The 14,205-nt window shown below is 33.8% G+C and overlaps 1 protein-coding gene across 3 annotated transcripts in view; it reads right to left on the reverse strand.

Moving 5' to 3' along the window:
- LOC118187948 (glutamate receptor ionotropic, kainate 2-like) overlaps positions 1-12,418 on the reverse strand; it is a 54,932-nt gene extending 42,514 nt beyond the window's left edge. For 2 of the 3 annotated variants that reach the window (XM_085815213.1, XM_035358250.2), the window contains exons 1-2: positions 12,146-12,417; positions 8,494-8,649 (exon numbers count right to left, since the gene is read on the reverse strand). In XM_085815213.1, the coding sequence (XP_085671339.1) occupies positions 8,494-8,649; positions 12,146-12,221 (232 nt within the window). In that variant the 5' untranslated portion in view covers positions 12,222-12,417. Of the gene's footprint in view, positions 1-8,493; positions 8,650-12,145 lie in introns of all 3 variants that reach the window. The other variant, XM_035358251.2, reaches the window with a different exon arrangement.
- Between the last annotated feature and the right edge of the window lie 1,787 nt (positions 12,419-14,205).

Genomic DNA, 14,205 nt, shown 5'->3' on the forward strand with positions numbered 1-14,205 from the left:
TTAGTGTGGACGTCTACATTTAGCCGTTTAAGTCTAATTTTGAAATTATTTCAACGAAATACTATATTGTTATCACAAATATGTACATGAGAAAATTTCCAAGGTAATCAGATATAGAAAGGAATGAAAATCTAAACTGCTTTAAAAATTTGATTTAAACTAACTGAGAAAACAAATTAAATAAACCGTATAAAAAATCTCTTCATGCCTAAGTTGTGAAAAGAAGTCAAGCGTCTCACATTCCATATTTTAGATCAAACTTCGGATCAGTATGACTCATACAATTGACCCTAATAGAATCTAATCATTAAGCTTCTAAAAATTCCGGACGTATCAATTCATGTTATAGGAAACTCAGAGCTAAACATAAAGCGGAGTATGCCCGTTTGCAACGATTAATAAAACTACATTATTTTCCTTTTGTAACTATTGGAAATATATTTATTCACATTATTAATATTTAATCAACGCAATTACATATATATATATTGTAAGATATAAAATATGTGACTCAAAAGTATTAATTTTAATTTGGCGATATTCCTTTTTATCCCCCATTTTAATTTGGCTATTTCCCCCTTCTGCCCTAAAAATAGAAATTGTTTACAATACTGCTTATAATAATTTTTACTGGACTGCGTCTCTCAAAATTAATTCGTTTTGTGTTCGCATATGTAACCCTGCTGCAATGCGGTAAGCTGTCAGCCAATCAGATTATGTGTTAAGAAGAATATGCGTTCTAAAAAGAGTTATTCAAGAAATAAATTGTATTTTGTTATTTTCCACCACGACTTTTACTTTTACGATATGTCATTATCTGTGTCTACGCCTTAAAGTCTCTCCAAGTTATTACACTGCAAAGAACCATCGCCAGTCCATTGTAGCTATTACCAGGTCATCCTATTTATACACTCATATAATATAATAAGAGTGCCTCTGGGCAAAGCATTGCCAGCCAACTGCCCAGTGGGAAAGATGGCTAAACACTGTTTTCTGTTCCGGCTTTATTTTCTTCTGAGTGGAATACCTGCATAGTGTTTTTCGTAATTTTCATGGTGTAACGGAATATGAGACGTTTTTCTCTCAGAAAGTCTGATCTGCCCTAAAGCAAATAGCCCTTGTATGGTTTGCTCTCATCACTAACCTAGTCAGTCAACCAACTTTACTTATCTACTACTTTTGTTTTACTTTTCCTTTCTTACTTTCTAAATCCTGCATATGCCAAAAAAATTATTTTCGTATTATTTAATTTATGGTTTCTTAATAGATATTTATAAATTCGTTGCATAGAGGAAATATTTGTAAAGCGCGCTATTCAAAGTTTTCTTGATCCACTTCCTTAAGGTTGCGAACTTGTCCTTTTTAAGACCAAACTTTAAGACGGCTTTTACCATCTGACTGGCTTTAAAAATTCGGTTGGCTTCTTCACCTTTTTCAATTTCTTTACACACTTAAATTATTCACGTGAAATTAACATGTAATTTTTTCATTGTCTTAATAAATGCATTATTTTTAGTCATTACATCTAGAGACATTTTATTTTATTTTATATATCAATACAGTTATTTTTTAACATATTTAAGTTTGTTTGGCCTTTTCTGACTTTCTCTTACAAGTAATTTTTGGCTTTAAATTAAAATTTTCATTAGAAGAGAACCAAAATTAAAGGAAGCCATGTTATATTGGAACTCAGTGCATTAAGTTAATTTTTTCTTCCAAACAATTATCTGTGGTATGCGGCAACTATTTTTAAAAGAGGGCAATATCAAAAAATTTTATATTCATGAAAGAAAATATTTTTACAAAATTTCCTTTTGTAATACATTAACTAATAAGTTAGTTATCAGTTAGTTTAATAACACAAACTACTAGCATTCCTCAGCTTATCCAAACCTACTAATCGCATAGACCATAGAACTAGAGCAATTATTTTCATAAAAATATCATATTGTAAAAAAATCATATTTTAAAAAATTTTATTTCTTTATATTACTTACCCTAATTTTTACCACCCTTTTCGGAATTTTTCGATATATTTTTTGTAATTTAGAAATATGTTTTATAATTTATTGTATTATAATTTAGATTGTTTTGTATTATAATTTGGAAAACGTACACGAAATTTAGGTACAACGTATTATATTACATACAATGAACAACGTAAGCGAAATTTTGCAAATACGTCGAAAAAGAGTACGAATACTAATAAAACTGCAGCAAACAATTTAAATTGTTAGTTTTCTATAATATTAATATTATTTTAGTAATTAGCAACTTGAGCTGCTGCTAACTGTAACTGCTTAGAGAGATCCTTTTAAAATACCGAAATAGGAATGTTTTTTTAGCTAGTTATTGGATAATACAGCAAATGTTTTTAAAATATCTTGCAAGAAAAAAAATATGCCTCGTTTCTTAATAACATTGTTCCAAGTGATGCATTCACGTGTATTTTAAAAGTAAGTTTTCTTCTGTCTTTGTTCCGGGAGGTGAAAGGTTGGCGAAATAAAACGGGAGCTCTATTGCAAGGAGAAATGGGAATGCTCATTAACCTACCTCCTCGAGAACAGAGGGATTGTAATATCACCAGAAGGAGCAAAAGCACTACTAACATTGTTGCGTTTTTCTCTTCTCTGCCAACAGTTGTTACGTTATTTTCTTCCTTCACGTTCGTACGGGGTTCGTAGATTTGGAGTGAATAACGACGACACTTATGAAATATCGAAACACACTTTATTTAGCCGATGTTAATCAGGACAGCTGCAATAACACTTTTTACAGTCGTCGAAGATCTACTATAAACACGCTGGAACGATCAGCGACACAGCCTTCACACTGTCAGGCAATAACGGTGGAGACAGCTTCCTGCAAAGCACCAGAGTACAGCTCCCGACTCTGCTTGATCGTTCTCGTAACTCCACGTACTCTCGAGACTCTCCACGCTACAACTCGAGATGCACTCGACGACACACAAGCACAGCTCCCGACTCTTCGGTTCAGTCGTTCCCGGAGCTCAACACGCTCTCTCGACGATGCACTAATCGCGATACACTAACAGACTCCTAAGGTGCACTCGACGACCCACTCGGCACTTGCTGCCCGGCTGTCAACTCAATCGACTCCGCACGGACTGACTCGCTAGACGAGACACACTAATGACTGCGGACCAGCAGGGTTTATATAGCTTTCGGTTTGTGTTCGAGAACATTCTGGGCTAAACCTGTAAGAATTCGTTCCAGAAGGTTCTCCATCCGTCCATGGAATATCGCCAATTTTGTCGCCAAATGGGCGATTTCTTGCCAAATGGGGCAACATTGCCTTCTTTTGCCATTTATGGCAACCCTAAACCTGCTTTGCGAAGAAGCTATCTTACAGCGCCTGTACATTTGCTAACAATATATTCTACAGCTGAAACATCTGTACAACAGCTTTTGAGAAATTCAAAATTATTTAACATATTTTTCTCTGTTACACATATATCTTGAATGTAATTTTCACGAATAAATTAAAAATATATTTCTTCAGACATTTACTTAAATTATACAGGAAAAATCTTATTATTAGTAAAGCTTTATAAACCGGCAATAATTTTACTACAGTAACTAAATGATCAGTGTTGCTATCAGCGCTAGTTCGTGATGTTATGATCCAGTGGAAAGGTTCTTCAGTCGCAGGGTAAGTTGCCGATTCTGAGATGGAAGAAAATGGCATCTAAAAAGCGTAACACCAAAGTATCGCAGTCAAATCACTTGATTTTCTCAATTCTGTTTCGTCGTACGTTTTAATATTTTATTCTTACTAAGACAGTATAGTCAAAATAATGCATTTACAACTAGGCAGAAAGTTGCAACTGTCAAATTCATTCATTAATAATGAAATAAAAAGACAACGGATAGCAAAGAAACTTAACTTCTGAAAATAACTGCGAAACGAAAAGGAAGAATTTTATGTGGTTTTAAGAAGACGGAATTCAGCAAGAAAAATGTGATGAGTTAAAAACACACAAAGAAACTTAAATGTGCACTCAAATGTCCTCAAAAGTGAAATTAGGAAATACAACAATCAACAATTACGTTTTAAGAGATAAAATAGAAAAAATGTCAAACGACAAATTCTTTTACGGGTTAAAGAATAATTAAGTCTAAAAGAAAGTTATCGCATAGCCTTTTTTTTTTCAAATTTTTTTCTTTAGATGGCAGCGAATCCATGTTTATGCGTAAGCAAGGAATGAGAACTAGAAAAGTATCTGCTCTATGTTAGAGAACACTTTGATTTAAGAATACAGCCAGTGTGGAATAAACTAATCTTTCAATAAAGAACAACCGTTGAAAAGTCTCCATAATGAAGAAGAAAAAGTACAGACGAAAAGCATTGCAAGAGAAGTTCTTCTGTTTACTTCAAAAGATTTTGATGGATCTAGAAAGCTTCTATTATAGAACATTGGTGAATAAAATGAACTCAGGGATTTTCATTTTCATATAAACTCCAGCTAGAAGGGAAGAAATCTGGCATGTCTTGATGGTAATGGATTTTTTTGGTTCACCCCCCCCAAAGATTTCTGTTTTAAAAATAGCGAAGAATAATTATTTCAGACCCAGATGCACAAACCAAAACTCTTACTAATTATTTCTACCATTCAGGATCTCTAAGTATATAGTCACTAGTGCTTAATCATAGTTAAAGTAATATTTTGAAGTCCAGAAATGTTAGTGAAGTGGCATCAGAGAAGATTACTCAAAACATACAAATTACAAATCAGAAAATACCCTGAAACAAATTTATGATACGAATGAGAAAATATACCGAAAGCGAGAACTCCAAATGGATGTGGAAGATAGCCTACAAGGAATGCCTGTTGATATCGCTTTAATGACTCTAAAGCAGTGCCTTTAAAGAGATCACTAAAATTGTTGTAAAAAGGAATGAACAATAAATTAATTGGAAATAAATATATAGAGAGACAGAGTGGTAACGACGGCACATGAAATTCGAAACTGCTTTCAAAGCTCTGAGTCTAATAATCTGTCAAAAGATGGTGATGCAGATAAAATTTTCCAAAAACTTGCAAACTAGAAAGCAATGATGAAAACAAAATACCATCTATATTCTAAAGAACATAATATTTTCATCAGAAGACTTTATAAGAACATCCAACTCGTATACATAATAAACAAGAACGAACATCACCACTATAGAAATCTCACCATTTGTTTTATACATTCCTACTATTATATGCTACAAACTAATGCGAAATACTTAAGTTTTAACTATTTAAATGCACATTCTTAATTAACGTACTTTATAAAAACAATAATAGACTGGAAGGATGGAAGTGAGATAACCCTTGTTGTGAACTCAAGCTTCTCCAATGGAGCAGTTAAGCAGAAACTGTATTACTTACTGCCGTACTTACGTTATGAGGACTTGTATGTCTCTTAATCCGCTTTGGGAACATGACGTGTCCTGAATGGGAGCAGGGAGCTTACTCCAGCTATGTTCAAATATGTGTGGAATGGACGACACAAGCAGGAAGGGTTAACTTTACCCTTTATTTTCCACAATATTACAGGCGCTCCCGCACTTCGGGATACAGAGACCAACCACTTGTGGTCTGAACGTAAAAAATATAAAAACTGTTAACTAGTTAAATTTAAAATAAGAGCTAACTTTGAATGCTTGATACAGATGACTGACACTAAAACTGGCTTTTTAAATTATTACGTATGTAGTGCGCAAATTTCTGAAAACTACAATGTGTTTAAAATAACGAGAGGGCCTTAAAGGCGGACAGCAGCGAAAACTCGTGCGGAATACAGTGGCAAGGCGGCTCATTTTCTCTCCATCTAACTGTGCTCTTGTCAAAACGCCACAACTTAAATACTTAAGCGTTAGCAAGTACAATTTGCAGAAACAAGTTAACGCATTTATTCTGGCCGAAGTGGAAAAATAAGAGAGGGTAGTAAAGTTTTAAAATAAAATAAACGTTAATAAAACTTAAGATCCTTACAACGTATTATCCAGTCCACTGGAAAAGTTGGCTGCCTTCGAACTATTAAAATCGGCTGAGATCCCGACAAAGCTGCACCAATCATTTCTGTACAATTCTGTAAACAATCAGGGTTCAAACCCGATTCGTTTTTTGAGCTCCCAAAAAGATTTTCTTCGATTTCTATTATATTGTTAGCCTCAGCAATTTTACCGGAAGCTATTTACAACGCTAGAAATACAAACTTCCCTCAGGTAATTGATTAAATCTATCATTGTTTTGTTGGCCATATTCAGCGCACCATTTTGTGTTCATTAATACACGCATTTTATGATGGTAGGATCTTATAATTAAAAATTATCCTCTGGTTGCTGTTCTGTAGACAGCATGATCCAAATTTTCATCGTTTTCATCAAAATGCACGAAGCGGTAAAGCAGTAACAGTTAATTTATAACCTTCTTCATGAAATCAAAAGCTGGCTTATTGAGAATCAGTCAGGATTACATCAAACGGAAATGTTATGAGAGTGTCATGAGTCACGGGGATGTTCTGAGTTACAGTTATCCATAGCTGGAGCTAAATCGCACTGCCTGGAGACTGTTTTATGTCCTATGAGATAATACGTTAGCAATTGCAACTTGATATTCCTAAACTACCTGAAATCCTTCTCGTTTTAAATGTCTTGTTACAATAAATTCAGGAATTGAAAAGCTGTACAGAAGAAAAAGATTACAAAATTTACTTTTTTATTAGTTGAATAAATAACGAAAATCATTATAATAAAAATTATAGTAATTATGAGAGAAATATTTTGATAAAACGTTTGTCTGAATTACCTATTTTAAAAAAGCATTCCAAACAGTATGAAATGAAAATCTATTGTTTAATGATTTCCGTCGTATATAATTTGAACAGCATGAATTTCACGGTAAAGATCTGAAAGGTGAAAGTTCAAGAAATAAATCGAATTGTTTCAAGTCCTCGTATTAAGGTCTGTAGGGAAAAAAAAATACAGTACAAATTCCAGAATGATCTAGTATCCGGACTTCAGAAAACCAGCACATTTTTAAAGAAAGTTTGAGTAACGCTAATATAATAGGAAACAAAAAGAGCAGCTGTGTGGTAAGCATTCTTCTTTCCGATTAGGTGACATTCTTTTATGTCACTTTAATGGCGACACATTGACGGTGGATACTTGGGCATTTGTGTTAATAGCGGCATTCAGCTGCTTTCTTAGAAGCTGGCTCAGTTGATTTTATGAAGAAGATTACTGTTTGAAAATTCTTCGGATAGTCTCCTAAGTAAATGTAAAAAGGAAAAAGGGAGACTCTTTCGCAGGGAGACACTGCATTCCGAGATGATCTGATCTAAGTACAGGAGTAACTGCAATAGGGAGAGACTTAGACATCCGTGCTTGGAGGGCTTGCCTCTTCCTCAGGGAGGATTGGACGCCATGATCTCGATAAACAGCCAGGAGCCTTGGATTACTGCAGCAATATAAAACTGAGGAAAATATTTAAGATAATCAGGTGATGAGTTCAGCTTTACCCATTTACTTTCAACACATTGGAGATCATCAGATGGCGCCACTTGTTTAGTACTTTTGCATTTCTTTTCGTAAGGAATTGCAATATGATTGGCTTTAGCCATGACTGCACTTCAAGCCACTTGACGCAAGTGGGGTTTAAGAAAAAGCGATTTCAAAATTACGCAAAAGAATAATTTTGTCTATTTATAAAATTATACAGAAACTATTAACCCTCAAAACGAAGCAGCTTAAACGACGTAGATGCTAAAGAAGACGAAACTTTCCATTTAGTGGAATCTGTGAAAGAAATGTGAAGTTATAATAAATAAAGATGACAGAATATACGTTTTTTATTGCGATGACAATGCACAAAGCAGCAATTAACTAACAGACGGCGATCGTATCGTTTTAAATCCAGAAAGTATCGCCACAGATAGCGAAGAAAGAATGGAAGACATTTGAGGTCATAAAGCCTTCACTATTTCATAAACAACTATTTCATAAACAACTATTTAATATTTCTATACTTTATCTATCTAGATTTAAATCGATATCTAAAATCGGAAAAATTCAGAAATCTGGAATAGCCGAAATCCCGACAAATCCATATCTCGGACTTTGTACTGTATATCGTAATACCTGGTAATTTTTTCATTTTCCTTTGTAAAATATCACAATAATGATTTTACTCACATCTTTTGTAAAGGATTGCTATTTTTTCATTTACTTAGCTCATAAAAACTTCTGAGCAAGCCCCTTAAGTACCCCTATTAACTCTTCTCAATTTTCCATTAGATATAAACATTATAACATACTGCAATTCCCACATGACTTAAGGCACTGCAAAATCCTTTAGGGGGTTTTATTCCCTCAAATATGCAGGCTGTCTTCACCTGTTACATTTTAGACTAGTCCTGGTTTCAAATAAGACTAAATAAGACATTTTCATTCATTTAAAATAAGACTTTTTCATTCATTTACCTTTCTTGGAAACTTCAAAACTATTATCAGATTCGTGGCTTTCTTTATATGCAACAAGAGTCGATCTCGGAAAAAAGTATCTATCTTCGTTTATCCATTTAACTGTTATGTCAAATACTGTTTCTTGTTCTTCTTCGTCGGTTTCGAAGAGTCCACCTATAAGCATTAAATACTATTACGACAGTAACTAAAAATTTGCATAAAAAGTAACTTAATATATTTTGTTCTTTAATGTTTAGAGACATTGGGTTATTTCGAGGTCGGAGAGGTGAAAAATTAGCAACGTTTTCACCGGGAATCGAACCACGGATCTCTCAATTACACGTTGAGCGTGCAGACCAACACACCACGAAGGCATGCCAAGAAGGCGGGAGAAATACATTATAAATTAAACTTAAGCAAAATAATATATTTTGTTCCTTGATAATATATTTATTATTTGATTCCTCAATAATAAATTTAATAGGTTTAATATATTTTGCTCCTTAATCTTATCACTTACTTAAGTTGAATGCAAATGTTAAAAGAAAGAAATTTCGCAATAAGAATTGAAGTAAATAAGTAAAACTGCACATTTACTTATTTTATGCCAATTCCTGGTGTTAATTTTCATTTTCTTTAGCATTTAGTTCATTTACCATGTTCTTTTGTAAAGCAGGTTAAAAGTTTTGTAAAACATACCACAGAGAAAAGGGTCCAGACCCCGAATAAAGCTTGAACAGCATTAACTAATTCATAGTCCATGCGCTCAAGATTTCAGAAGAAAACACTTTAATGAATTATCGTTCTCCATGTTCTGTTTCCACAGTCTAAATTTAATAACACGATAAAAATTTATTAGAATTTTATATATGCTAAAAGAAATTAAATATAACTTTGATTTATTTTTATAGTAGTCTGTAATGACTGCTAAGTTTACAGAGGAAGCCAAACGTGAGAACTCAATTATGTCATCACCAGGATTCAATTATCAACAGGACGTATCAATCATTTACAACACGACAGTTTCGAACGACGGATTTCCTATTGCTAGTAGGATATGTTAACCACTAAAGCACAAGGGCAATGGAGAATGAGGTAATTCCTTTCAAGTACACAAACTTAATTTGAATTTAGTTTTATATATATCTATGTAAAAAGGGTATTAAACAACAAAGCTATATTTTAAATTAAGACTTCTGAATTCATATATATGTTTGCACATAATAATAAAAAAATAATAATAAATGTATGTTTTCCAAGATTCCAGGTCAAACTTTGCTCATAGACTTCTAATTAATGCTATACTAGAAAGTAATAAAATAATTTTTAAAATTCGAATTCCGATAAAAGTTGAGTTGATTACAGCATTAAACAATAGATGTTCATGCAGAGTTTGATACTTGCAGAGTAAATATGTCTGGTCTATCTGAATCTGCATGCTTTGTCACAACGTCTAATATAAACATGGTGAGTCCCGTTCAGAATGTTCTCTGCGAAATAGCTCTTCCTGAAACAAATAATCCTTGAATGTTTTGCTGTAATGAATAACTTTATACATCTCTTACATATTCTGCAGATTTTGTTGTTGTCTTGTCCATGTATTTGGTGGAAGAATGGTTGCCAGAGCCTCAAGGAAGTTGGACTTCTACTTCCACCCCAAGTTTATGGGAGAATACCCCGGGGGGCAGTCAGCCCACCCCTCTCTCCTTCCACCAAACCACACGAGAGGACTTTCAGCTCTCCATATATTTAGAGTGCCCCCCTGCCGCAAAGACATTACACATTTATAAATATTCATGCCTTCTCTGGCATTCGAATCGAGCCCTTTGGAATCGCAGTAGGCTCCCCTAACCACTATACCGTCTGGGCGGCATTCTGTAGATGTAAAGGGCCATTACAGCCAACTATTTAAAGAGAAGAGAGACATTTCAGTTTCATAAACGTATGTTTTACGCTAAATTTTTATTCATAGTTAAATTTTATTTAATTGAAACATAAAAATTGTTTTCATTCTGCTATTTTAATAAAACTTTAATTAATTTATTAGAAAAAGTAGACACGAAAACTAGCCACTAAAAAACTTCTCTTTTATTGTTAATAAGCAGAAAGTTAGAGAAACTTATAGATATACGTATTTGTTATTTCTAGCGCTGCGTTAAAATATGCAATTAATTTGCATTATTTAGGCTGAAAACCAGTAATCTCCATCGAATTCACTTTTATAGGAGATGGCCACACCAATAGCCAGTGACTAAGATCGCGAATGCTGGTAGTTCAACCTATGTTTAAGTGCAGGAGAACAGAATGGCTGCATGGTTAATTTTCGAACCTTTTCCTATGTGTAACATAAATGCGAGCCAGTTTCCCTTAGAAAATCCTCCATGAAGCCATGTCTTCCCTTAGGAAACTATCTCTCACGTGCTTTGCCATGTTCAAATAACCTAACCTTATAGGAAATACAAAAGTTAAATATTTTAGTGTTGAAGAAGTATATACCCTTTCCTCAAATTCAAATAAGTTTGAACTACTTAAGATCTTGTCGATGGTGTCAGAGGGACTCTTTAATGATTTTATTTTCTTCTAATTTGGAAATCACTCACTTTCACACAAAATGGAAATAGTTCATTATGCATATTTATTTTGAAAATGAAGTTATATTTGAATATATTTTCCACTTAACCAGTGAGAGCTTAAGTTATCTAAATTAAATACTTGCAGTTTTTATTCTAGTCTTAAAAAATTTCTTAGTATAAGTACTCTCTTTTCGAAAATGATAAAATGCAGTATTTCTTGTTGATTAATCGATTGCGACAAATCTTGTTACGACTATCTTATATTTAAAAGAAGATTGCCTAAATATAAAATATTTTAGATGAAACAGACTCAAATTCATGTTACACTTGGGGAGAACTACTAAAACTTAACGGAACCCAACCCGTTGTCTGCAATGAACTACCAGAACTCGGTGGTTTTACTCATTCGGCCTCATCTTATGTATAGTTTAGGGCAGAGCTGTGATTTGACACAATGATTAAGGTTAAGAGTAAAATTTTAAAAAAGAAAAGGGAAAAAACATTTTTTATAATGCCCAACGGTATATGAAGAGTAAATATTAATTAAACTGCTGTACGTAATGTTAAGAAATTAACTCCTTTTTCCTTTAATATACCCTGAATTTCAACTACAACATAACTTAATATTAAGGTAGAAACTGCTTAGTTATGATTACCTAACTTTAAATCCAACTTTTTAAGTAAAACGTTTAATCTTAAATTACGATTATTCATAAAATTGTTTCAGATTTATACAAAAATTAATATATCAAAATGGTAAGCGGCAAACTTATCGTACACTTTATACTGCTCTCTCCTGCATCAAATTAGGTATAAATTCTGGGAGATTTCCAGATATTTACATTGTAAGTTTGTTTAGCTGTTAAGCTGTTTCCAAAAATTTTTTCAAAGACTTTGCATGCTTTATATGTCTGACTACTTCATTTTAAAGAATTTTTCAGCTTTCACAAATAAACAATTTCTCTTCTGATACCAAATCGGTAGGGGTAGGTTCAATTCGATGTATCGTGATTTGATGTTAAAAACCCAACAGAACGTGCAAATTTATTAATTACTATTCTCTTTAAGAACATCATTAATAAAAAGCTTTTACTTACCCAGTTTTATAACCCTTGGCAATCCGTTACTGAAGCAGACGAATGGCAGAATCATCAAAACTGATGGCATGAACATGACCCCGTGTGTTAATTCGACTCGAACAAGGAACCGATCAGAAGGACGCAGCTCCGACAGAAGAGAATTCTTACGACTTTCTTAATTTGGAATCCCCGAGAATCGGTTCGTCCGTCCATCAGTGTGTGTTTCGCGTCTCATTGTGCGGAGAGCGGAAAAATGGGAGCTCCTACGCCCGCTGAAAAATGCACGTGAGAATGCAATGCGTGTGTTATGTCACACTAAGAAGTAAAACGTGGTAGTGAGGGAGTTTATTTAAGGGACAAAGATCCAATAGCGGTTCCGGGTAGAGAAATATTGCAGATCCGGGAGTACAAGGAAGGAATTTTTTTCAAAGTCATTTCATAATTATCTTCCGCAGTATAGGAATGCTGCTGCAAACTATGCTGTCTATTTTAGTTCAGTCATGCTAAGTTGTTTTGGATACGAATGGAAGTAATATTGGTAATAATTTTGTTTCGGCCAATACACAGAAGTCCAACACTGGATCAAAAATCAAATCATCATGCTAAATTTTCTTTCGACTATTCTTACTCAAACAGGCTCCTAGCTCAATTAAGATAATATAAGGCCCTACAAACCACTTTTCTTCTGAATATTCCGAGCCCATTTTTCTCGATTTGCATGAATAGTAAACCGATATTGTGAAGAAATACAAGGAGATTTTTAGGGCTCCCTAAAATAGCATATAAATTATATTTTTAGGGCTCATAAAATCTTCATTATTGGTCAAAAGTTTTAATGTTCTCCTAAAAAGGGTCAAATTATTCAAAAACTGAAAAACAGGAAAACCAGATTAAAAATATTTCAAATAGACATTTTTTTTTCCGTTGACTGGGAACTATTTTCAAGCGAGTTTTCTTTGATTGGGAAAACATTTGGCTCTATAAAGAAGCAAATGATATCTGTTTTTCAGGAAGGAATTCGTCGCATTAGTCCAGAAAAGATTCAGTCCAGTAGTAGAATTTTATCAACCTTTTGCACAAGGCAGTTAGTTACCCTCAAACCTTTGCTTGCAATGAAAATTGTAGTTTTTATTAACCCTCATTTTATTCGCAAGATTCTGACTTCTTTTTATTTTCTAATCATTAGGTTAAAATTTTGACAAAATTTTATAAATTCAGAAAATTGAACTTCTATAATACCATCTAGGCTAACTAGTAATTGAGCTGTTGTTTTCATACATTTTCTAGTATGTTCTAGTATGCAATTTTAAAAAAGGAATGCCTGTATGCTGTATTTTGAAAGACTGGATACTAAAAATCAATGATAATTCTACAATATATGCTTAATAAAATATATAGTTGACGGCATTTAAATACGTATAAGATATTTCTCTTGCTTTCTTAGCATGCCTTAGTGGTGTGTTGGTTAGCAAACTCGGCGCGTATTCGAGAGGATCGAGGTTTGAATCCTGGTGAGGGCACTGCACATTTCTTCCAGTTCCTGCTTTAAAATTAAAAAAAAAAACTAATGTCTCTACAGTGGCGCTCGAACTAAAAACGGTGGTGGATTATGATTCTCCGCCTCCAGGATTTGGCGATTGGGTACCCTAATACCTAAAAAAAAACCTAATGTCTCTACAGTGGCGCCCGAACTAAAAACAGTGGTGAATTGTTTTTCTCCACCACCAGGATTTGGCGATTGGGTATCCTAATCCCCAGTCGCCCTTTAAAAGGGGGAGTGTATAAGGTATTTCTCCCGCCTTCTTAGCATGAATTCGTAGTGTAATGATCAGCCAGCTCGGCGCGTATTCGAGAGGTCCAAGGCTCGAATCCTGGCGAGGACATTGCTAACTTTCCATGTCTTCTTCTTTGAAATAACCTAATGTCTGTAGAACTGAATAACAGAATCTGAATATAAAAAACAAGAAATGACATACGCTAATTTTCTGATGTCATATCTCTTGTATAGTGCTCGAAATCGGAATATTAATACACAAAATTACATTCTCATATTGTAATATCTGTCATGAAGATGAGAT

Source organism: Stegodyphus dumicola, chromosome 1 (assembly GCF_044657685.1).
Source record: "Stegodyphus dumicola isolate Sdum_Otavi_A_Nest chromosome 1, ASM4465768v1".
NCBI lineage: Eukaryota > Metazoa > Arthropoda > Arachnida > Araneae > Eresidae > Stegodyphus > Stegodyphus dumicola.